General features: G+C 40.3%; 4 protein-coding genes across 5 annotated transcripts; 3 read left to right on the forward strand and 1 right to left on the reverse strand.

Moving 5' to 3' along the window:
* Positions 1-563: 563 nt before the first annotated feature.
* neto2b (neuropilin (NRP) and tolloid (TLL)-like 2b) lies at positions 564-7,334 on the forward strand. Its single transcript, XM_080028575.1, has 12 exons — positions 564-629; positions 2,014-2,070; positions 2,284-2,436; positions 3,240-3,488; positions 3,700-3,747; positions 3,869-3,996; positions 4,652-4,753; positions 5,014-5,140; positions 5,573-5,686; positions 6,088-6,218; positions 6,321-6,416; positions 6,513-7,334. Exons 1-12 carry the CDS (start codon positions 584-586, stop codon positions 6,957-6,959), a joined length of 1,698 nt encoding a protein of 565 aa, XP_079884701.1. The 5' UTR covers positions 564-583; the 3' UTR covers positions 6,960-7,334.
* A 1,445-nt stretch (positions 7,335-8,779) lies between these two features.
* Positions 8,780-13,748, reverse strand: LOC307250551 (uncharacterized protein; the record flags this gene model as incomplete). Its single annotated transcript, XM_080027670.1, has 12 exons — positions 8,780-9,423; positions 9,511-9,593; positions 9,703-9,862; positions 10,060-10,131; positions 10,383-10,428; positions 10,555-10,677; positions 10,773-10,822; positions 10,911-11,015; positions 12,468-12,599; positions 12,862-12,925; positions 13,535-13,578; positions 13,716-13,748. The coding sequence occupies 12 exons, from the start codon at positions 13,746-13,748 to the stop codon at positions 9,271-9,273; spliced, it is 1,065 nt and encodes a 354-aa protein (XP_079883796.1). The 3' UTR covers positions 8,780-9,270.
* Positions 13,749-15,343: 1,595 nt separating this feature from the next.
* Positions 15,344-18,416, forward strand: LOC307250552 (E3 ubiquitin/ISG15 ligase TRIM25-like; the record flags this gene model as incomplete). The annotated part of the gene is made up of 5 exons (XM_080027671.1): positions 15,344-15,938; positions 16,879-16,937; positions 17,183-17,416; positions 17,493-17,649; positions 17,893-18,416. 5 exons carry the CDS (start codon positions 15,344-15,346, stop codon positions 18,414-18,416), a joined length of 1,569 nt encoding a protein of 522 aa, XP_079883797.1.
* A 1,119-nt stretch (positions 18,417-19,535) lies between these two features.
* On the forward strand, positions 19,536-23,051 carry LOC307250459 (E3 ubiquitin/ISG15 ligase TRIM25-like; the record flags this gene model as incomplete). 2 transcript variants are annotated; one of them, XM_080027543.1, is made up of 6 exons in its annotated part: positions 19,536-20,123; positions 20,224-20,313; positions 21,245-21,478; positions 21,563-21,716; positions 21,817-21,876; positions 21,949-23,051. In XM_080027543.1, the coding sequence occupies 6 exons, from the start codon at positions 19,536-19,538 to the stop codon at positions 22,476-22,478; spliced, it is 1,656 nt and encodes a 551-aa protein (XP_079883669.1). In that variant the 3' UTR covers positions 22,479-23,051. The 2 variants fall into 2 exon arrangements, with proteins under 2 accessions (XP_079883669.1, XP_079883670.1); XM_080027544.1 differs by lacking the exon at positions 20,224-20,313.
* Between the last annotated feature and the right edge of the window lie 426 nt (positions 23,052-23,477).

Consider the following 23,477-nt stretch of genomic DNA (forward strand, 5'->3'; position numbering starts at 1 on the left):
GTGTGTGTGTGTGTGTGTGTGTGTGTGTGTGTGTGTGTGTGTGTGTGTGTGTGTGTGTGTGTGTGTGTGTCGACATGCGCGTGCGCACTGCGCAGTTGCATTAATGTAGACTGCCCTGTATATCAGCTAATTAAAAATTACAAAAATGGGATTTTCCTAATGTGATTTAACTCATCCATATGCGCCAAACAGGCTATCAGAAGATAATCACATCAGGTATTACTCATGTTGACTATGCACATGCGCAATCAGCTGTTGCTCCTTCTCGCGCCAACTGAGCCCAATCTTCAAAACCACGAGCAGTCGTAGACAGAGGACGGAACAGGCTCACGCTGACACAGACAGCAGGCAAGAGCAGCATCCATGCGCTCATCTGACACTTCCTTTTTTGTATTTAATAACTGAAGACGGATGATGAATCAGAAGCCTCATAAGCTTCTCTCATCTTGACCAAATGGATTAGGATGAAAGGGTGAAAGTTTCATATTTTTAATCAGTGGTTCTAACATGCGCTAATCCAGACCACCGGTTTCAAACGGGCGGAGGGATGTGAGGGATTCACAGACAGTTGATCAAGTTTGAAATGAAAACCCCCAGAAGACGTTCTTCAGCTGAGACGATGCACGTAGGTGAGTATTTGATCCATATTTGCATGATTTCTTTTCACTGAGTTTTGGAGATGTCGTCTTCCTTGGCAGACTTGTTACATTTTCTGTCGCAATCCGCATACACACAATTATTACTGTCACCACAATCAGGCTATAGCCTATGAGAGGGGAAACAACATTGTGTAACCTGAAGAGATTTTAAAAGACCAAAAACTAACTTAATATTGCAAAAAAAACTGCTTTGACGATTCGTGGTGCTGGTGATAGCTCCCTCTAAACAATGACATGTTGCATTAAATGAATCAAAATACACATTTGTCAAAAGCGGGAAATCTATTTTCCCTCTTCCATCAGCATGGGGTGACGCAGTGCCTGATTGACAGGAGGACTCGGGCTACTCCTGCCTCGTGCCAGAATATGGTCACTGTGGGTGGGAGGAAAACCTCTTTTTCTTCCACGAAGAGTCATGTCAGTCAGCTTGAGACACGATACAGATTGACTGTGTTACTGTATTACACTTAATTCTCCCAGGAGTTGTTTGAATTCAATTATCTGTTACTTAATTCTTTAGTTTCTGTGATCTTCTGGATTTCCTGTTTCAGATTAATTATAGATATGACTTTTTTTTTATTGACTTTTAACACAATGTAAAAAGGTTGTATATGCCTGAAAGCAGAAGTCAACATCACAGCAGCTGATTTGGCTTCCTGTGCCAGACAACACGAACAGGGGTTAGTGGCCTAAAACAATTTAATGTTTAATGTTTTTAACTGGACCCTCTGAAGGTCATGAGCCACATAAACAAAACACTGACTGTCCACATGTCCACGGCTTGCTTGTAACTGCTGTTTTGCAGTTTGTGAGTAGCCGTTCAGAGCAACAACATGCCAGTTTAGTGAAGACTCAAACTTTAATGGCTCAGTACCCTTGGGCTAGATACTCTATTTAGGTCATTTTTTATGTAATAGACACGCATGTGGAACATGGTATGATTTCATGACACAGACACTTTTTTTGCCATTAGACACCTTTGAACAGCAGTACAGTCGATTGTCAGCTGTTTCTACTCTCATCCTTCCACTGTGTTACACATACACCTTAGAAAAGGAAAGGAAAAAAAGGAAAATAAGGATGTGAAATTAGGAAGAAGAGTTAAGGAAGCAGATGGCGGAAGCAGCGTGCTAATTCTCTCCATGTCAAGCTTCTAAACTCTGCACCCCTGGCCTTTTACATACATTCAGGGATTCAGCTGAGTGTACAGAGACACACACATCCTGCTAAGCTTACTCTTTCTCTCTCTCTCTCTCTCTCTCTCTCTCTCTCTCTCTCTCTCTCTCTCTCACTCACACACACACTCTTTTCCTTGATTGAACCCTTCCTCACATACCGTCGTCTTCTTTAACAGTTTGGATATTTCTCCTGTTCATTGAGGAGGGATTTGCCTTGGCACAAAAGACTAATGGTAAGATTTCCATAATAACCACACACTCCTCTGATAGGGAGGCTACATTTAATCAAGACTTGTGCTGTATTTTTTAATTAAAGATCAGGGAAGTTTTTGAACAATGATGTGCACAGTTGCCTCTCACTTGTTAATTATTGTCTTAACATTGTCTAATTTGCCATACAAATCACTTTTCTATCATTAAATGTCGTGTGTCATATACACATTCAGGTGCAGGATCAAAAGTAGTAAAGCCCTCCCAACGGCCGCAGCAGCAACGTCACTGTGGGAACTGGTTACGAAACGCAGAGGGCGGCAGCTTCAGCTCCCCAAACTACCCCAAAACGTACCCCCCCAACAAGGAGTGCCTCTACATACTGGAAGGTAAACCAACAGCATGGAACCTGAGCCGGATCATTTTCACCGCTGAGAGCTCCTATTCCGATTTTCATGGGTGTTACAAATTTTGGAAATAAAATGAGGTCAAGTTCCACTGTGAGAAATGAAAGGGAATCCAGGGAACCAAAACATCACTCACATTTGTGATGTGGTGGCCATGAAAAAGTAGACAGTGTTGTTGATGATGTTGGCTCTTACTTTGACAATGACATCGATATTGATCGTCAAAATGTAGTGGTGTATATTAATTTAAGATTTAAAATTATATTCTAATTTAATTTGATTTGAATACTGTCTGTTTTGTTATTGGTTACAAAGCCCAGACAATATCTGACCAACGTAAAAATGTTTTTTATATTATTTAAGTTCTGTCTGTGCTTCATTCATTTTTGTTTTGCTATGCATCAGTTTATCTATAATTGCTACAGGGGCCCAACAAAACAGACTGACCTACAGCAATTGTGTGTGTATATGTCAACATATTAGCAACGCATATTTCGGGGAAAGCATAGAAGTTTAAACAAATATGGCAGCCTTTCCTTGACTATATAACAGTACCTAAGGGACCTACATGACACCTCATTGACTTTTTATTTTCTGTTTAACATTTGCCTATAGTTTAAACTTTGTAATTGGAAGTCCTTAGACCTTAGAATTTAGACAATCCATATATAAAGTATTTAAAAGGAATAAAAAAAAACATTAGCAACGCTGTTCACTGCACCATCCTTTAACCTGAATCATGTCTGTGGCGGTGGTTGTAACGTAGCCCTCTGCTCCCCTTTTAGCCCTGCCCCGCCAGAGGATCGAGCTGCAGTTTGATGAGACCTTTTACATTGAGGCGTCGTTCGAGTGTCGTTTCGACCACATCGAGATTCGGGACGGCCCCTTCAGTATCTCGCCAATCATCGATCGCTTCTGTGGCGGCACCATCCCCAGCCTGGTCACCTCCAGTGGACGCTTCATGTGGATCCGCTTCATCAGCGATGAGGAGCTGGAGGGGGTCGGCTTCAGGGTCCAGTACATCTTCACTGCAGGTGATTATTTAAAACTTGCAAAGAGTGGTTTGATTGATACCTGTATGGCACTGCTCTCACTGCAACCGTCCTGCTACTCATCCAATGTGCATCCGGTCTGCTCAAATACATCAAAAGTTTCTGCTGTTAAATGCAGAGTAAGTATCTGTAATAATAATTCTACTGAATTTACCTCTGATAGCGCAAACTGTCATTATGATTTACCCCAAAGATCCTGAATTTCATCTGCATGTGGGAGGAATTTTGAACCCCATTCCAGGTAATGCAACCACACAGCTCAGTGTACTCAAACAACTTAACTTGCACATGTTTAGATACATTTAAAATTGAAACAAAGTCGACCTCTATGTCATGACCTTTGGTTGCTGTCCGTGGCCCAGAATGTCAGTTTGAGCTGAGTGGGCCTGACGGCCTGATCCGTTCCAGTCAAGTGGAGGAGGATTATAAAGTGCAGCCCGAACAGGCAGTGGACTGCATCTGGACTATACGAGTCCCAACAAACAACAGGGTATGGCATGTAAAATGTTAAAGTTTCGCCATGACTCATGTAATGCACAACAGCAGATTGAGATAAATGCCTAACATATCCATGGTTCTGATAAGTATACTCATACAAGGAAGACAAAGCTGAGCAATGTAAAATGATGGTGATAATAGATGATGAGTGATAGAAAAATAAATACTTCTCCACAAATTGAAGTTGAGGGGAGGGGACGTGATTTATTGAACACAAAATGGCTAAAAGTATAGTGGTTTAAGAGATCAGTCTTCAGCCCGCAGTGCTTTTTGCATTCTGCATTGATCTTTACCCCGCTCCACATCTCTTTTGATGTGTTTGTTTCATATCCTTTGCATAATCATAAAGAAACAATGATGAGGCTCTCAACTTCATGTCACAAAAACACAACATTAATGCGCTTTACGTCTTTTATTATCAAACACACCTCACACTACATCCACAGCTTGACATATGTGTATGAAGTAGAAAGCAAACATGCATTGATAATCCAACAATCTCCATAAGTACACATACAGTAAAGCCGACTCAAATGATTTATACATGATCCTTTAACCCAGCGATGCTTTCAAACGGGACTTTTCTTCTGTTGGCAGAGCAAAATGAAAAATTAACATAAATAACTGTATATCAACTCCTTCTCCAGATTTACCTGCGATTCTTGGAATACCAGATGGAAAATTCAAACGAATGTAAGAAGAATTTTGTGGCGGTGTATGATGGCAGTAATGCCATTGAGGACCTAAAGGTAATATATTCATGCAATGTCTAATACACAATATTTATCAACTTAATTTGTTGCATTAAACTCTCAGTTGTGGATTTCTCTCTACTATTCTGCACAACAGGGCTTATCTTACTTTCCTTGGCTTACATGCTCCTTTTGATTTGAATATTTCATTCATAAACATGTAGCAACTGTTGTACAGACCTTAGCAACAATGAGATTACACACCTAGAAGGAAGCAAAATACACTATAATAGAGAATGGTGTGTGGTTTCTTGCAGGCTAAGTTTTGTAGTACAGTAGCTAATGACATCATGCTGGACACTGGTGTGGGAGTAGTGAGGATGTGGGCTGATGAGACCAGCCGTCACAGCCGTTTCCGGATGCTCTACACTTCTTTTGAAGACCGTGAGTTTCTCATTGTGTTTATTCAACCTCTGTAATTTTTTTAATTTCTTTTTTCTTTTTAACAATGCACACTTTTGTTTAGTTTCTGCAGCTGAGACAAGTACAGTATGTATGTACATACTTGACGCAGTGCCCTCTTGTGGTTCACATTCAACACTGCAGCTCTTTCAAGAATGAGGTCATATTAGAAGGAATATAATGTATTAATTTAAAACATGAAAAAGTGCTGGGTTTCCAGATATCTTGTATATATTGAAATTACATTGAAATAGCATTTCTGAAATTATATAAGCAGTTTATAAATGGTACCCCAGCAGTTACACAACTTTGGCCAATAACAAATGTATGAAATGTTCTCTCACTGTTAACGGCTTGGGTTGCTTCGTCAGACAGTTTGTATCACATACGGATACACCTGTGTTTGTGTTCCAGCCCCCTGTGCAGCCAGTGCATTCTTTTGCCACAGCAACATGTGCATCAACACTACTCTGGTATGCAACGGTGTACAAAACTGCGTCTTTCCCTGGGATGAAAGTAACTGCAAAGGTATCCCCACCTGTACCAAAGCACTGTTATTTTTCTTTTTGTGAAAATCTGCTGTGCTTTGCTGTAATGCGATGAGTTATGTCGGTGTTTTTCTAATATAATGCATGTCATGTTTGGTTTCGCCGTGTCACAGTGAGTCTCCTTGAAGATCCGCGAGATATTTATGAGAAGACGCGACACAATTTAAAAAGGTCTATTTGGCTGTTGAGTCACTTGAACACCTCACTTGGAGTGACTGTTTATCATCAGAGCTTTGGCTTTTAGTGAAGGCTCTGAATTGTTCCTGGCAACCAAAGACACTGTGTCCTGACAGACAGCACAACTAGTAAATTACTGATGATGTCCTCTAAGTACCTCTAAATGTTCCCTCTTATTTGTCGCTCTCTTCCATCATCATCCAGAGAAAAAAAGCAAAGGTCTTTTTCACCAGATCACAAAGACTCACGGGACGGTCATCTGCGTATCTACGGGAGTGGTGCTGCTGCTTCTCATCATCTCCATCCTGGTGCAAGTCAAACAGCCACGGAAAAAGGTCATATAAACAAATCATATTGAAATGTGTCATTATCCCTATAAAAAGTATTGATGTAAAATCAGCTAATTCATCATCTGTGCATCCAATCATTATGTAAAGGTGTTGGTACGTAAGAATAACCTGTTCCACCGGGACCGCGACTTCCAGGAGGAGTTTGATCCACCGCATTATGAACTCTTTACTCTCAGGGACAAGGTGAGTTGGACTGCTTTGATATCATTATTAGTTACAGTACATGTGGTGATTTTCATTTAAAGTTCACAAATGTTTAAAAACCCGATCATTTTTCAGGAGATGTCTGGGGACCTTGGGGAGTTATCAGAGGAGCTTCAGTCCCTGCAGGCGCTCAGGAGATCCTCGTCGGGCTCGCGTTGCATTCACGAACACCACTGTGGCTCTCAGGCTTCGATCAACTCCATCAAAGCCGGTCTAGGTGCACAAAGCACGGCCAGGGGGTCCATGGAGCTTCCCGCTTTCAGAGGGGACTTCCAGAGCAGCTTACCTCCCTTCAGGGACCTCAACAGTCTGCGGAAGAAGAGCTGGCCCAGTATGAAATCAGGCCGAATGCAGAACTATCCACCTATAGGTGAGAGAGCTCTAGAGCGGCAGGATAGGGTGATGGAAGAGGACGAGGTAGAGGAGGAAGACGGAACATACAATGTCTACGTACGCAGAGGAGGAAACCGAAGAGGGAATTATGAAATGGCCCAGCAAAGATCCTTGTCCATGGACTTCTGAGAAGACAAAGCTCGACACGGTAAAATAATGTAGGAACAACTATTTAGTCTGTGCCAGAGATTGGGACCAGAACTCGAGCATATTAACAATAGAAAGGATAGTGTAATTTAACACCACAGGCTGGACGTGTCTCACTTATCCTACTTTATTATACAGATAATAAGCGAGGTCTGTTACAGAGCAGTGCTCATTGAGTTTTAAGAAATTCAAGACAGTAGAGCGCTGCCAAGGCAAATTTGCAAGTCCCAAGTGCAGACAGATGCATACTGCTGTGTAGGGTTCTGGTTCAATCAGTGTTTTATTATTCAAATGCATTTAACTGTATTTTAAGCAAATCAATGTTGGTGAAAATTGTGTTTTCAATCAGTGTTTAGATTCTGGAAGAAGGTTTTAAGAGTAAGTAAGCAATACAAAAATGACTTCTTAGTTTTTTGTTGAATCTCATGTTATTTTCTGTATTAAAGAATAAATATCTACATTGCTGCACCATTGGTTTTAGGAAAAGTCTTGTCTTGCCTTTGATATATAGTCAATTTGAACGTCTATCAAACTTTATTAACAGTTGAATAGTCACCCGTGCTGCTTCGGCAGGGCGGAGGTGTTGATGCAGGCTCGATATACGTACTGTATATGAAAAACTTTAGTATACTGCAAACCAAGAAGTGTGTTTTTCTTTTTTAATTCCCCCAAAATGTCTGTTTCACTTTTCCTATTCTCACACAGGCGCAACTGTTTCCTCAGTGTCCCCTTCTTAGATAACCTTGAAGCTGGAGGACACAACGCATTTAGAAATCCGGAAAGTAATTTATAAGCCACACCCTTACCATTTAATAAGCAAATATGTGGGGTTCGTTCTTCATATTCAGAGAATTCACTGAGCAGATCATTAATGGGGCAACTATGCGCACAGGCAGACAAACACATTAACATGTTGTATTGGTGTGACAGTATGGGTGCCGTCATGCACTCGTGGTTTTTGACCTTTCAGTAAAGTCTGAAATGCTCAAGAATGATGCAAACAATAATGAAAGGTTTGCTTTGGTTGTTTATACTTTATAAACATGACCAAAACAATACAAATTTAACCAATACGCTGATAAACAGTATAAATGCAAGAATGAACAAGATTCATTCATTATGATTACAAGGAATCATAATATCCATGAAGAGGCAGGATATATGGGGCACATCGGATAAAGGACTGCTCCAAGGAAATGAATGTTATGCCTTCCTTTATTGAATTCAGACACAACGGAGAAAAACACAGCTCTGCAAAACAGTGAACAAAAGTTATTTCTAAACAAGTTTTTTTGTCCCATGGACATGGTTGTTTCCGTCTGATGTAACGGTGCAATTGTTTCAAGCTCTGTGGTGTATATAATCCTTATGTTTAGTTTTATTGTTCACATCAATCCAACGTAGGTGACTGCGTGGCCCCCAGCGAAGGAAATGTGCACAGTCACAAGTGAACATCAAGTTCACGTTACAGAACAGTAAATGAGTCAGTCTTACAGAACAGTCTGTCAACCATTCAGGGAGAATTCAACTCAGTTACCGACACACCTGCTGATAGTGAGCATGGAGATGTGAGAACCTAACATGAGAGTGTACTGAACTATGTGTCCCTGCTTGCATTTGTATGTGTGTGAACAACCATATAACATACTGTATATGCCCCACCATGTATTAACTCAGTTGCACAACCTCACATTCTTTTTTATGAGATATTTGAACAGTTGTACTAACACAGACATGACAAAGCAGAAACTGTTCCCTCTCTTGTCTGCAGCGACTCAGCATTCCTTACTGTTCCAGCTTGTGTGCAGACACGTGCTCCTGAAATAATACAGTGACTGTTGCGTATGCAATGCTGACAGGTTTAACATCATTCTTGTCTTACAAAGTAAAAGTGACTGTTATATAAGAAGTCAATAATACAACAATTGAGCAATGCAAATGTATTGACAAAACATAATACATTTGAAATTGCACACCACAATAAATCAATTATTATCTGCATCTTTACAATCTTAAATAAAACACATATATAAATACAACATCATTTTACAATTTATTCAGAAGTCCTTATTGTGGCAGGTGAAAAAACCCTGCATTAGTGGTTGCTTGTTTAAAGAGTCTTTGCGGTTCCTTCATAGTTTGGTTCTCTTTCTTTTATTCAGTCCACAAGGGAGAACATTTGACTTTCAGTCTAAACTGTCCAGAGGTCATGAAGTGTGCAGTAGTCCTGCATTTCGTCTGTATTGTATTGTTTTTCTGCATCACAAACAATGTTTCTCAGTGAGTTTTGGAGTCAAAATGAGCTCGTCAGTGATTCTTCAAAGAAGGCCAGGCGGTCGTGTGTCAGCAGGGGTGTATTCTCCCCAAGGACTGCCTCCGTGAAGTTGGGCCGTCTCCAGGCGTAAACCATACTGTTCGAGAAGCCTTGCAGTGACACAGCAGCAGCCTGAAAATGAACACAAACAAATATTCGGACCTGCAATTCGGACAGTGGATGAAAATTGGAAAATGTTTTAGTTTTTCTTAAACCTACCTGTATCATATAAAGGCCAAATAAGTTGCGCTGTTCAATGTTTTTCCAGGCCATCAGGGTTGACAGCAGAATGAGGACAAGAACTACAGCAGGAAGAAACATTAGACATGAGAGATGCTGCATATGTGTGTGCATATATATATTTTATATATATGTGTGTTTGTGCGTGTGTGTATGTGTGTGTGAGTTTACCAGGTGTCCAGCAGAATAGGATGACCATCACCATATTCCTTGCTGTTGAAAACATGCTTTTGAATCTCCTTCTTGAACGTCCATCTCCTTCCACGGGAAAGAGCGCCTCCTGCTCATGCCTTTGTCTTTCATACCATTTACCCACCTTATAGTAAATGACCTGAATCATGAAAAAAAACTAATTATTACAGTCTGAAAACACACAAGCAGATACACTATGCATGCCTTTAGATAACAATGTGGAATTAAGAATCCTACCTATATTTACATGGTTGTTTAAACCAAATAAATAGGACACAACTTTGGATATGAAAAATGCCATATTTTCTTATAATAATGTGAATACATTTGACTTACAGAGCAGAACAACATCACTGGTATCACAACCAGGAAAAGAAAAACTCTGATGAAAGTGTCATGGTACCACTCCTGTGGACAAAACAAATCACGTACATCGCTAATTAGTAGAAGCCACCTTTTAATTATTACATGTGACTTAGACTTATTTATAAATTAATTATGCACTAATACCAATCAAATACAACAAAATAATAGCAAAACAAATACTGTGAAATAGAACACAGCAAAAGAAAACAAATGAAAAAAATTCATAAAACAACAGAAGAGAAGTCTTAAAAGCAAAGTTCATTGAGGTGTGTCATGAGATAAAGGCTACTCACATATTTAGAGCAGGGATCCTTCCAGACGTGCAAGAACAAAATGCAACTGTGAGGGAAGAAAAAATACAAAAGGTAAAAACACACAAAGGGCCGGATTTATTTTGCTTCTGTTACTTCTCTGAAGTGTCACAGTAACTCTGAGGGAAGTTAACCATAAAGGTTGTGGGCTCACCTGGTGCAATATTTGGTATCATTGGCGACCTTTCCGCTTGATCTGTCAGAGGCCGTATCCAGCAGAGTATTTCTATTGAAGAGACTGACCAAATACGCTAAGTACATCGTAATGGGGATCAACCTAGGATATGAGACAAATGGAGATACACAATTTAATTATATATAGAAGGTCATTGAAGGTATGGGTATTTAACAAAATACCGTTAACCAACTCACCACACGATGGCATATATGGGTATGTCGACTATTTTCCTTCTACACCGACTCTGTGAAAGTATCAGACAGGCAGTGAGACAGATATGTGATAAATGACAAATACATGAATACATTTTAAAACAGGAGTGGAAGCCTCACCTGTCCCCCCTGGTCCTCTGCAGGTGTTGCTCTCCACCCTTGGATGGCGCTCTTTGATTTCCATGCGTAAACCACCACCAGCAGAAAGGAAACGAAATAAAATGTCTGGAACGGAAACGGAGAAAAACGCAAAGATTAAACAGTGAAATAGGAGTTTAACAATATACTGTAGCTCAATATATGGTGATCCAAAATGTGCTAATATGCATCAGAATGATCACTTGAAACTGATCAGCTATATCAGTTATTTCCCAAAGTTCAAGTGTTTTGCTTGCATACATAATATCATAAGGCTCCTCTAAGGTCATCTATGTACATCTGTGACACTGTGATCTATTGGTTTCAGATAGCCTACTGCCTGCAAGTGCTGATTGGTTAAAAAAAAAAAACGTCTTGTACTCTATAAATCAAAAAAAAATAAAAGGTATGTATCTATCTATAGGTTGAGACTGAGAACAGTACGGCCACCAAGATCAGACGTTTGCTCTTTATCTTTACGAGGACTTCTTTATGAGAACATGTTTTTATGTCCAGCCATAATCTGACGTCATTTTAACTTGTGAGTAATATTGTGAGTTTTTCGGCGCGTGATCACTACATCAGTTGCTGGCTTTATTAGTAACTTTGCTTTGTTGGGTTCAAACTCACTATTGCCTCTCTCGTGTACAGTACAGTAACTGCTCATTCATACATCAGAGGCATGTTCTGCCAAAATAATAATAATAATCATAATTGATCTACTAGTTTTTCTTAACCTTGAAATAGTAGCATATTAATGATTATCTTATATTATGTTCCTTTAGTAGTTGGCTTCATTGCGATTGTGGAGCCCCTATATTCTGCATACATTCCATTTAAAACAATAAAAGCATGTTGAAAGGGCTTGGGGTCACTCCATCTTCACATTTGAGAAATATTAACTGATAAAGTAATTTTTCTTCGATGAATCTTTGTGTTCTTAAATTACATTCTTTTCTATGTTTCTTTAGGGGGTAATATCCGCCTCTACCCTGCCTTTCACTCTTATCTCTATAAAATCGAACTTTTAGATTTAAGTTGATGCAGTTTTAAATAGACTTGAATACATTTTTCAGCACTTGAACAACTATAAGAGCGTGAGACATGCAGCTTCAGCTCAGTTCTGAAAAAACAAAACAGGCATTTGCATAACTGAGAACGTGTCACAGCAAAACTGCTCATACACACTTAGAAACACTTAGAATGGTTTTGCCTTATTTTACTATAAGAAGGATGTGACCAATCTCAGTTACAGTCCCAAGTCACTCTGGGGAAAGCCTGGCCTGCAGTGACTTGATTAGACACTGAGATAGAGATATTTACGCTGAAAGCTAGGGAAATTCCAAAATTCAAGTGAATGTATTTTCCCCAGCATCTCTATCACTATCTTTTCACCTCTCTTTTATAAGCAGATCAAACATGGAGAAAAAATTCCCTCCCATAAAACAATCTTGTAACAATAAAAATAAAGTGTCAAAAAAAAACAATCTTGTAAATCAATCATTTGTAGAGATAAGAGGGCTAACAAACGTTGCTCACCAGTGACAGTGGCAGGAGGTGTTGGCAGATGACCACACTGTTGTCAGTGCTAACTCTGTTCATGACACTGGTTGACATCAGGATCAGAGCAGCCAGGAGGTCAGCCAGGGCCAGCTGCACCAACAGCTGCACCTGCAAACAGATACACATTAAAGATGTGGCCCTCTGTACATGATATAACAAAAAAGCAACAGATTTTCTGTAGCCCTTTCATGCTTCTGAAACATATGGCAGTGACATGGTGCATGTCACTAAATTAATTATACCAACATAAACAAACTAGTATCAATTCATTAACCACAATCATATAAATACACATGCCACACACACACACACACACACACACACACACACAAAGGCATGTTCATAGACAAATACATACAGCCTGACTCACCTGTTGTTGGAGCTGCCTCCATCTCAATATGGAAACCACAAGTACAGAAAAACTCCCGATCACACTGCAATTGATCAAATACATAAGTATTACATAACCACATGGAGCCTAAATGTCACATAATAACATAACTCAAATGAATACAATGTCATGACAACATTGTATTAAATATGAGGTTTAAAATGAAGGATTAAGATGAGACTGTGAACTGATGGTGATTTGGCACCACAGCAACAAGAAAGGTGAGCAAAGATACATTTATTGCACAAGTCCGGGTGTCTGTTATTGACCTTTAATGATTTATTAGCCTATATATGATATGTTGGCAATATTTTTTATTACATTCAACAACAATAAAGGTTGTTCAAATTGAAAATGAAAAATAAATGTAATTGTGCCTGAGGAGGAAACAGACAAGTATGTCTGAAAGACGAATCAAATCATTATACACCAGTATAAAAAAAGCTATAAAATGACTCATTGCGTAAAAACATTGAATAACATTCCTGTTGGCTCCATAAAAACTAACTGTAGGCCAAAGGGTATGCATTTCTTCCCCCACATTTTTTCTCCGCCAATACAGTAACGAATATTTTCTGAAATCAAATTTCTGATATAAGTATACAGCATTCGTCACAGCGTGGAAGAGAAGAGGTATGAGGTAGCATATTACCTTGGTATAAGCAACACAAAGTATTCAATAGAGAGAACATCAATCTGAAAAACAGAATTGGAACAATGTTATCAAATGTGTATTATTTTGCTGTAACCAAAGAAGCTGTTCTTCTTCCAAAAATCCATTCTTGCCAAAATGACCAAAAAGAAAGGAAAATGATTAGGTGTAATGTGCCTACCTGGTCTGCACTCAGAATATCTTTGGGCTCCATGGTAAATATCCAGGAATCAGTTTACCATTCAAATCATTCAAATCTCACACTCAGTCTGTGACCAAAACACCTGCCTCCATAGCAGGCCTTTGTAAAACTGTGCTTTCACTTTGACGCACAGTCTAGAAAAGGGTGCATCTGCTGGTCACGTGCGGCTGTTTTGAATCCTGACTCCACCTGCTGTGAGTTTGATCAGCGACAGGTAGAAGCAGCCTATCACTGACATGCTTTTACTGTAAACAATGGGAATCCCCATGAAATGAGAATATTCCTCCGGTCCTTACTCCAGTCTTTAAAAAATCCCAAAACATTCTGAGGATATTCTAAGGCACACAGGAAAACAGTAGGCTATGGTAATTTCCTTCGTATTTGTATCCTCTCTTGGTTATTGGAGTCCAACATTTTTTCCACCAAAATGTAGCACAGACAGACAGACATATAGATAGATAGATAGATAGATAGATAGATAGATAGATAGATAGATAGATAGATAGATAGATAGATAGATAGATAGATAGATAGATAGATAGATAGATAGATAGATAGATAGATAGATAGATAGATAGGTAGGTAGGTAGGTAGGTAGGTAGGTAGGTAGGTAGGTAGGTAGGTAGGTAGGTAGGTAGGTAGGCAGGCAGGCAGGCAGGCAGGCAGGCAGGCAGACAGACAGACAGACAGACAGACAGACAGACAGACAGACAGACAGACAGACAGACAGACAGATAGATAGATAGATAGATAGATAGATAGATAGATAGATAGATAGATAGATAGATAGATAGATAGATAGATAGATAGATAGTGATAAGTTATCTGCATGCATTTTAAAACTTTTTGAAAACACACACAAACACACACACACACACACACACACACACACACACACACACACACACACACACACACACACACACACACACACACACACACACAAAACGAGCACGTCCAGGTTGTGATGATCTTCTGTGTAACTTACATTGACATCTAGTGGTAGGAATCAGACCTTCAGTTTACGACTTGTGACAAAAAATAAATAAATAAATTAAACAATAAGGGCAGCATCGTGTTAAAAACGACCTTCTCCTGCTGCTTTTGCCTAAATTAGGTAAAATAGTAGCCTATGTATAACCTAAATTTGTGTGCAAACAAAAAAATACAGAGAACGGCACCCTGGTGTGAGGTGACAACGGCACCCAGTACGCTGGTCGGACCTAAGTTATTTTTTTTTTAAACTTTGTTTACACACCGCCATCAGAAACCAAAAGCTAGCCGAAAAAGTAGGTCTTGTATTTATAGACCATCTATGGTCTGTTAGGTCCATGGTTTATTTGCAGCCGTCTCCTTGGATACCAGAGAGATCTCGCGATACGCTCAAATCTCGCAGGATTGAAAAGTGTTACCTTTGTTGGCAGGCTCCATGGACCAAAGAAAAGTTGGCTCCCTCGTCTACTAGTAGTCCGTCCGCCCACAGATGCCGTTCAATGAGTATAAATATGGCACTACGTGTCACAAATGAAACAATTTGAATTGTTTAGAGAATCAGATACGATTTTGAGGTAGGCTAAAATAGAAAGTGAGAAAGTGCTGCTTTGAAAATGGCAGAAATCAGTAAAGAACCAGGCCTTCTATCCTGCCCGATATGCTTGGGAATCCTGACGAGCCCCGTGACTCTTCATTGTGGCCACAGCTACTGTATGGGATGTGTAAATGGCTACTGGGACCGGGAAGATGACAGAGGTTTTTACACCTGTCCCCAGTGTAGGCACACCTTCTCCCCCAGACCTATGTTGAACAAGAGCACAGTACTGGCTGATCTGGCAGGTGAAATGTTGAGGGCAGAAGCAGCAGGACCACCTGAGAAGGATGAGGTCGGCCCGGGCGACGTGGACTGTGACTTCTGCACCGGGAAGAAGAGGAAATCAGTCAAGTCGTGTCTGGTGTGTCTGGCTTCCTTTTGTGCTTGTCACTTGCAGCCCCACTATGAGTCTGCTGCATTCAAAAGGCACAAGCTGGTGGAAGTCTGTGCCTCCATGCAAGACAAGATCTGCTCCCAGCACCAAAAGCTGCTCGAGGTCTACTGTCGCAGTGACGGCCAATGCATTTGCATGCTTTGTGTATTCGACGTACACAAAGGTCATGACACTGTCTTGGCTGCAGCAGGGAGGGAAGAACAGCAAGTAAGACTCCAAGGTTTGCTCATCAGATTCATATTGCTAGGATGTGGATTTCAACTAAAGGTTAAACAATATGATTTTGTTTTTCAGAAACACTTTGAGGAAATATCCCAGCAGGGGATCCATCCGAAAGAGAATCAGCTGCTGCAGCTGAGAGAGAAAGTACAAGCACTGCAGGTGAACTTTTTTTCCTCAGCTTTCTCATTAATTCATATATACTTAAAGTGTTATTCATCCTTTTTTGACTGGACCAAAGAGCGAGGCCAGGCCTACAAACGCAAATTTCGCTATGTGAGTGAGTGGTTGAACAAACTTAGAAATTGTTCAGGTTGCTGTGCAGATACCCTCACAGACAGTCCTCTGTGCAAAGTGACAGATGATGGTATTTCCCTGGTCGAGTGCGCTCCGATATTCTCAGGAGAGTCAGCCAGCCCCCGTGGACACCTAAGCTTGTGAGATGGTCTCGCACAGCCAGTGTGACAGCCGTTGCTGTTGATTCGAGGGAGGAAGAAGCCGTAGAGTGTTATTACTCTCGATCTGAACAAGCTAGTTATAGCCTAGTCTTTGGCGTAAAAGCCGGATTCCGATGTAATATTGCCGAACTACCGTTTACCTGCATCCTCAGATATGAAGGTGCTAGAGAGAGTGCAGACAAGTCACTCATTCTCTTAGCTGATGTCAGGGCCAGCAGCAAGGCTGTCTTGGCTGATACAAATTTGAGGGGAACCTGGTCAAGTGGCTCAAACAGGGCTTTAACCAGTGCTCATAAAACCAGAGTTAAATTCCACTGTGGCGCGAGAGAGCAGATTACAGGCCTCTGTCTCCTAATGCATTTTAGCAAACATTTCTTCAAAGGCTGACTAAATAAGAGTCTTATCCCTGAAACCTACGAGGCATGATGAAATAGCAGACACGTAAGTTTTGACTGTGTTAAATGCCAACCCCCTGTCCATCAGCGTCTGAAGGAAGGAGAGGACATAAGATGCCTGACAACGCCACCTCCAGAGTCACACAAGTACCAATATAATCAAACCAACTACATACAGTAGGCTACTTGTGACATGCAGACCTGGTCAAAGAAGGAAAAGAGCAGTTAGAATGTGGTACCTACCATTATATCACCTTTTATATATAAGGCATACTACATACAAATGTATCTACATACGCATCTACATCACTACTACATAAAATACACAGTATGATCAACATTTATTTAAACTAAATTGGATATACTACCTAGTCTTGTCCTTTTTCCCCCAGAGTTGTGTAAGTAAGGCGGATGACAAAAATGAGACAGCCTATGCTGAAATTGTCAAGATGGCGGATATAAGGCGCACTGCTTTGAAGGAGCTGATCACAGCTCAGCAGCAGGCAGCAGTGAGCCGAGCTGAGTTCCTGGAGGGTCAGCTAGAGAAGGACCTCTCCGAGCTGAAAGAGAGGGGGGATGAACTGAAGCAGCTGTCACTCACAGAGGATCATATTCATTTCCTGCAGGTACACATAGAGACAGACACATTGCATATTTAGAGAGCAGGGCTAAAGTTAATTTTGTTTTTCTCTGTTTTTTTAGAGCTGTCAGGACATTTTTGTCCATCCACCTGCAAGGCGCAAACTCGATATATGTCTAGGCCTACGCTCACCTTTCGACTTTGTGACAAACGCCATTTCTAATGTGAAAGACACAATGGAAAACATGGAAAATGTTTGTGCAGAAATATCTAAGACAAGTAAGAAAATACCCTTATTAGATTAATTAACTGTTATAATGTCATATTGTATGAACAACCTCTTCACCAAAATGTTCTTTTGTATTTTTTTTTTTTATTTCTAGTTCAAGCTGATCCTAAGACTAGACAGGAGTTCGGCCTCTGTGAGTCCAAATTGAAGCACAATAAATATTCCTGAATCGGTCTCTGCACTTTTCCTCCAACGCACTTCACTAATCACAGTGAATAATATCTACTTTTCAGATTACTGCCACCTCATATTGGATCCCAACACCGCATGTGAAAACCTGTTCCTCGAGGATTACCGCAAAGTAACTTGGAGTGAAAAAGCCCAGAGTTATCCACACCATCCAGAGAGATTCACCAAAGGGGATCAAGTGTTGTGCACTGAAGGTTTATCTGGAGTTGGCTACTGGGAGGTGGATTGGCAGGGGCCCAGGGTCCAGGTCGCTGTGTGCTATAAAGGGGCAGAGCTGGAAGTAAGTGGCTTTGGTCACACAGAGCAGTCCTGGTGCATTTCCCTTTCATGTCTTGGTTGCACCTTTTTTCATGGGGGAATCAAAACCAATGTAGTCCACGGCTGCTCCTCCACTGTGGGAGTGTTTCTGAACCACAAGGCTGGGAGTCTGTCGTTCTACAGCGTGTCTGATTCAGACCAAATGAGGCTCCTTCATAGGGTTCAGACCACGTTCTCCCAGCCCCTGTACCCTGGGTTCATGGTCTCCACAGGGGCCTCAGTGACAATGCGGGGAAGATTCTTCGATTGAGGCATCGATTCAGTGTGTCTGTGAACTGTCTATTGCCCGTGTTAAACATCGGTGCTTAAAAGTTGTTCACTCTAAAAGTATAATTTCTCATTATACTTAAAGCTTAATTTGATTCCTTAAAGGGTTCAATGTTGTATTAATCCTGTACAGAGTCTAACTTTTAACTCTGTGACTGTTAAAGTGTTTGTAAGTACAATGAGTATGTTTAAAAATGTTCATAACTTTGTTTTGAATGAAAATGTTAAATGTGTCTTGTTTTTTCTTTCTTATGATGACACAAGAATGGCTTCATATTAAAATTGTATTGTGCATTGCACAACAATATTACACCTATTGAGTTAAACGAGCTTACCTTGTCTTGGTTTCTTTATAGTGAAAGTGAAATTTCCTTGTTTGCGTTAGCATATTAATTCCAAGCAATTTATACTAAAATACTTTTGGCCAAATGTGAAATACAATCATAAGGAAGTTATGAAAATATGTTCATGTGATTATATCATTTTAAAACAATTTAGTTTGTAAATTAAATGAAAAAATAAAGAGCAACATCTGCAGGGAAATATTGGCGTCCTTGTTTCAGCCCATTTATCGTGTGTGATGTTTGGTCCTTCACATTTTCTCTTTTGCCAAATACCTCCTAAATGTAATGGCGGCAAAAAAAATTACACTCATTCAGGGTTTATGAGGTGCTGTCAATCTCTTTTTTCTTTTCTTTTTTATATACAGTATAGTACATATGAAACAATGTGCTGTCATGAAATGGAATCTTATAACCTGAAATAATGTGCAACCCACTTTGGTGGCCAACAAGCCAAAACACAGTTTAGCTGATAATGTGTTTACCATTCTGTGCTGGGCAGGTATCCAAACTTTTTTGTTGAAGTTCAGAGCAGTGAGAATGGACCAAAACAATCTATCAAGACCACTGTTTACGGAGTGAAAATCAACTCTCTGTGAGGTTATAATATATTGTGCCACTTCAGGTCACATGAAGGGGAGGTGTAGTTTGTTTTCCACTGACACTCCCACATTCAGCACTGATACCAAACTGCATACAAGCCACTCCTTCCTCCCTACAAAGGAACCAGAGTATAACTCCGTCACTCTGAGCGAGAGAAAATGGCTTACAGTCAGGAACTACTCAACTGCTCCATCTGTTTACATTTACTGGAGGATCCAGTGACAACCAGCTGTGGACACAGTTACTGTATGAAATGCATCGATACCTTCTGGGATAGTAATAACACCAGAGGAAGAGGTTTCAGCTGCCCTGAGTGCAGACACTCTTTCTTCCCGAAGCCTGTTCTGAAGAGGAACACAATTCTGAACAACCTGTTGGAGGAACACAGGAGGACAACAGGACAAAGTGCTGCTGCTGATGAGGCTGGTGACACCTATGCCGCACCTGGTGATGTGCAGTGTGACATTTGCACAGGGAGAAAAAGAAAAGCTTGCATGTTCTGCCTGGTGTGTTTGGCCTCTTACTGCGAGATTCATCTGAAGCCTCACCTTGAAGTGCTGCCTTTAAAAAAGCACAAACTGACCCAAGCTTCTGAGGGCATCAAGGACAGCATCTGTAGCCATCACAACAAACTTCTAGAGATCTACTGCCGCTCTGATCAGCAGTTCATATGCCTGCTGTGTGTGATCGATGGCCACAAAGGCCACGACACTGTAGCAGTGACAGCAGAAAAGTGTGCGATGCAGGTAATTCAGTTCAGTCCCATGCTGAAATCATTTGTTGCCCGCCCTTTTAATGTCACTGAGGTTCTGAAAAGATCCTTTGTTTGTCTTTCAACTGAGACAGTTGGACTGGACTAAACAGGAAATTGCAGACAGACTGCTGGATTCAGAGGGGGAAATGGCCAAACTGAGTCAGGCGGCACACTATATAAGAGTGAGTGTGCTTCACAAACTAAAGTAATTCCTTTTTCCTATATTCATCGACACATTTCTTTTCCAAATGTTGATACAACTCTAAGCAAAGTGCCTGGTTACAAACAGACAAATATGTCTCGAAGAAGAGGAAACAGATGTGGGTGTATACTGTGTTAGGCTATCATTGAATCTTAGGGGGGATTTCCATTTTTCTCTGAGCGTATACTGAAGACACTGTAGAGTGTGAAAGTAGTATCTGATGTCAAACACTGAACTCAATATTGCTAATGAATGCATCATGTTTACTGCTATAGTGTATCCAGATAGGGCCATTTGTGAGTCTGTAGAAGTTGTTTAACGTGAAATAAATGGTCAACAATATATATATATATATATATATTTAAAAGGAAGAAACCATGCAGTCTTCTTACAGTATACAGAAGCCAGCATGAAAAGTGTAAACGGGTGGAGTAACATTCTCCACCAGCAATTCATAAAAAAAAACTCGACCTCTTACACTCTCATGCCTTTCCGCTGCATGTGAATCTACTTCCAGCTTAACATCTTACAAGGCCAGAAGTAACAAAATCAGTCTTATCCATGTTCCAATCACAGTCTGGAACCAACGCTCCAGAGTAAGGCCCAACGCTTAGCTAAGCTAACTGTCTCCTGGTACAGACATGGGGCCTTATCATCCTGATTCACTAGCCTGTTGATCAAACCAGAAACTTTATCTAGAGAGCCCACACTTGGAATTACTGACCAAGAGCACTATCACAGACTTTGAAAAGATTACAGTGTTTCATATAGGCCTATGTGTTTTAAAAACTGCATTAAAAAGTAAAGCTGTAAAAAATGTTGAAGTAGCCTATAGGACTAAAATGTAAAAATGCTGAAACTCAAAAAGTCATCAGCCATTACAGGACAAATATTGTGCATGTTTTCTTCAGGATGCTGCATGGGAGGCGTGCGATGACTTTGAGCGACTGTGTGCGGAACACATCCGCTCTGTGAAGAGGAAGTGCACTGAGATGAGAGAGAAAGTTGGAGAAGCAGAGAAAACCGGAGTGGACTGGACCAACGGTCACCTCGGGCGATTGCAACGTGAAGTGCTTGAGCTGAGGCGGACAGACGACAAACTGGACCAGCTCTCGCTTACAGAGAACCCCATTCAGTTTCTACAGGTTCTCATATTTTTGCAATCTTTGGAAGCATATATATTTGTATCTGTCGTTTATTTAGTCACATCAATGTATTTTTGTTTGCAGGGTTTCCAGGCCCTGGTGGACCTCCCTGTACTCACAGACTTGCATGAAAGGCCTGACACAGTGACAGGGTTTGTCACAGCATTGAAAGATGACCTGGAAAAAATGTGTAACAAAGAAAAGGAGAAATTATTTAGTCATTCTGAGATAACTGTGTGTAAGTGTGACCGTTTATTAGTCTGGCCTGCTCAGTATAACTTTGTGTATAGTCAGAATGATCAGTGTTTTTATTACTTTTTTCTTCTTTTCATCACTAGTGTCAATAATGCCAAGTCAATGGGAGGATTTAACATCACGGACATACCTCTTGACCCAATGTAAGACGAGAATCTCCTTTACATAAATAAACATGAGAGCGATCAGCTAAACGAGTGCTTCTCTCCCTGCAGACTCCAAAGTGGAGGTGGATCCCAACACAGTGGCTGCGTGTCTTTGCTTGTCTGACAGTAACAGCGAGATATGGTGGAGTGGCAGTGACCAGGCTCATCCCGATCACCCTGACAGATTTACCTTTTCCCACCAGGCTCTGTGCAAAAAGGGCCTTAAGGGGAGCCACTACTGGGAGGTGGAATGGGATGGGGGCGTCGTTGATTTGGCCGTGTCGTATAAAGGCATTAAAAGAAAGGGTTCGGGGAGAGATTGCAGTTTCGGCCACAATGATCTCTCTTGGAAATTGAACTGCACCCCAACCGGCTGCACGTTTTGGCACAATAATCTACACAAAGGCCAGATTCCTCCAGCTCACTCCCGCAGAGTGGGCATATACTTTAATTTTAAAGTGGGAATACTGTGTTTCTACAGTGCTTCTGACCAAGAGGGGTTCACACTGCTGCACAAAATCCACACCACCTTCACTGAACCTCTCTTCCCTGGGTTTTCTGTCGATTTTGGTTCAACCCTGAAAATATGCAACGTCTAAGCCAGTCTGCATTAAAAATATGAGTTGCAAGACAGGCTGCTATACGATTCAGGGATAGAAAAATAGCACAAATAATACCTACACATGTCATTTTGTACAGTTTGAAAATCTTGATTGAATCAAAGAGTAGAAAATGGAAAATGTTTTATGACGTTTTTTTTTCTGGATTTATGATTACCACATGTAAGCTGTAATGGTAATGTACTCACAACGGCACTAAACAAATGAATAAGGGGTTATTTTAAAACATTATTGATTTACACATGCCGAGTCTGACCATTTCAGAAAGCATGAAACAGTTGAATATACTCTTTCCAATAAACATTAAATCATTACCAAAAACTGAAAGTGGATTGAAAAGATGGTTTCGCAGTAACTAGCTTGGTTTACAGGACAGTATATCATGAAGAGAGCTTGGAAGATGGACACCAAGCCACTCGGCCGTTGTATGTAGCCTATGGGTTTTGTCTCAGCTGGATAGGGTTTCATGTTTCTCATGAATGCTGGATGACCACACTTAAGCCTTTTAGTTTGTTTAAACTGTATTTTTAATTATAAATAGAAAAAAATAAAATCAACCAAACAGAATTACTTGTTTTAGCTTGAAATGCTTAAATAAAGTAGAATGATTTGCTAATGATATTGTTCAACTGATTAAATGCGCATATATTTAACTTTTTACAACATTCAGTAAGGGACATTATATGAATAATTTACATTACTACATTATAATGGTAAAAAAAATAGAGGTAACACTTTACAATAAGGTACACAAAATTGTAGTAGCTACTACATAGATATGTGTTACCTACTACATAGGGTTTTTTTTGTGCTACCTAACACATACGTTTTTTTTTGTGTTACCTACTACATAGGGTTTTTTTTGTGTTAACTACTACATAGGTTTTTTTTTGTGTTACCTACTACATAAGTTTTATTTTTTGTGCTACCTAACACATAGGTAGCACAAAAAAAACCTATGTGTTAGGTAGCACAAAA

The sequence above is a fragment of the Ammodytes marinus genome (assembly GCF_949987685.1).
Source record: "Ammodytes marinus genome assembly, chromosome: 5".
Lineage (NCBI taxonomy): Eukaryota > Metazoa > Chordata > Actinopteri > Uranoscopiformes > Ammodytidae > Ammodytes > Ammodytes marinus.

What these genes read in the sequence shown, in the direction of transcription:
- neto2b (XM_080028575.1), top strand. Translation starts at nt 584, where the DNA reads ATGAAAACCCCCAGAAGACGTTCTTCAGCTGAGACGATGCACGTAG. An exon ending in GTGCCTCTACATACTGGAAG is followed by an intron (nt 2,437 to 3,239) that starts GTAAACCAACAG and finishes CTCCCCTTTTAG; the next exon opens with CCCTGCCCCGCCAGAGGATC. An exon ending in GAGTCCCAACAAACAACAGG is followed by an intron (nt 3,997 to 4,651) that starts GTATGGCATGTA and finishes CTCCTTCTCCAG; the next exon opens with ATTTACCTGCGATTCTTGGA.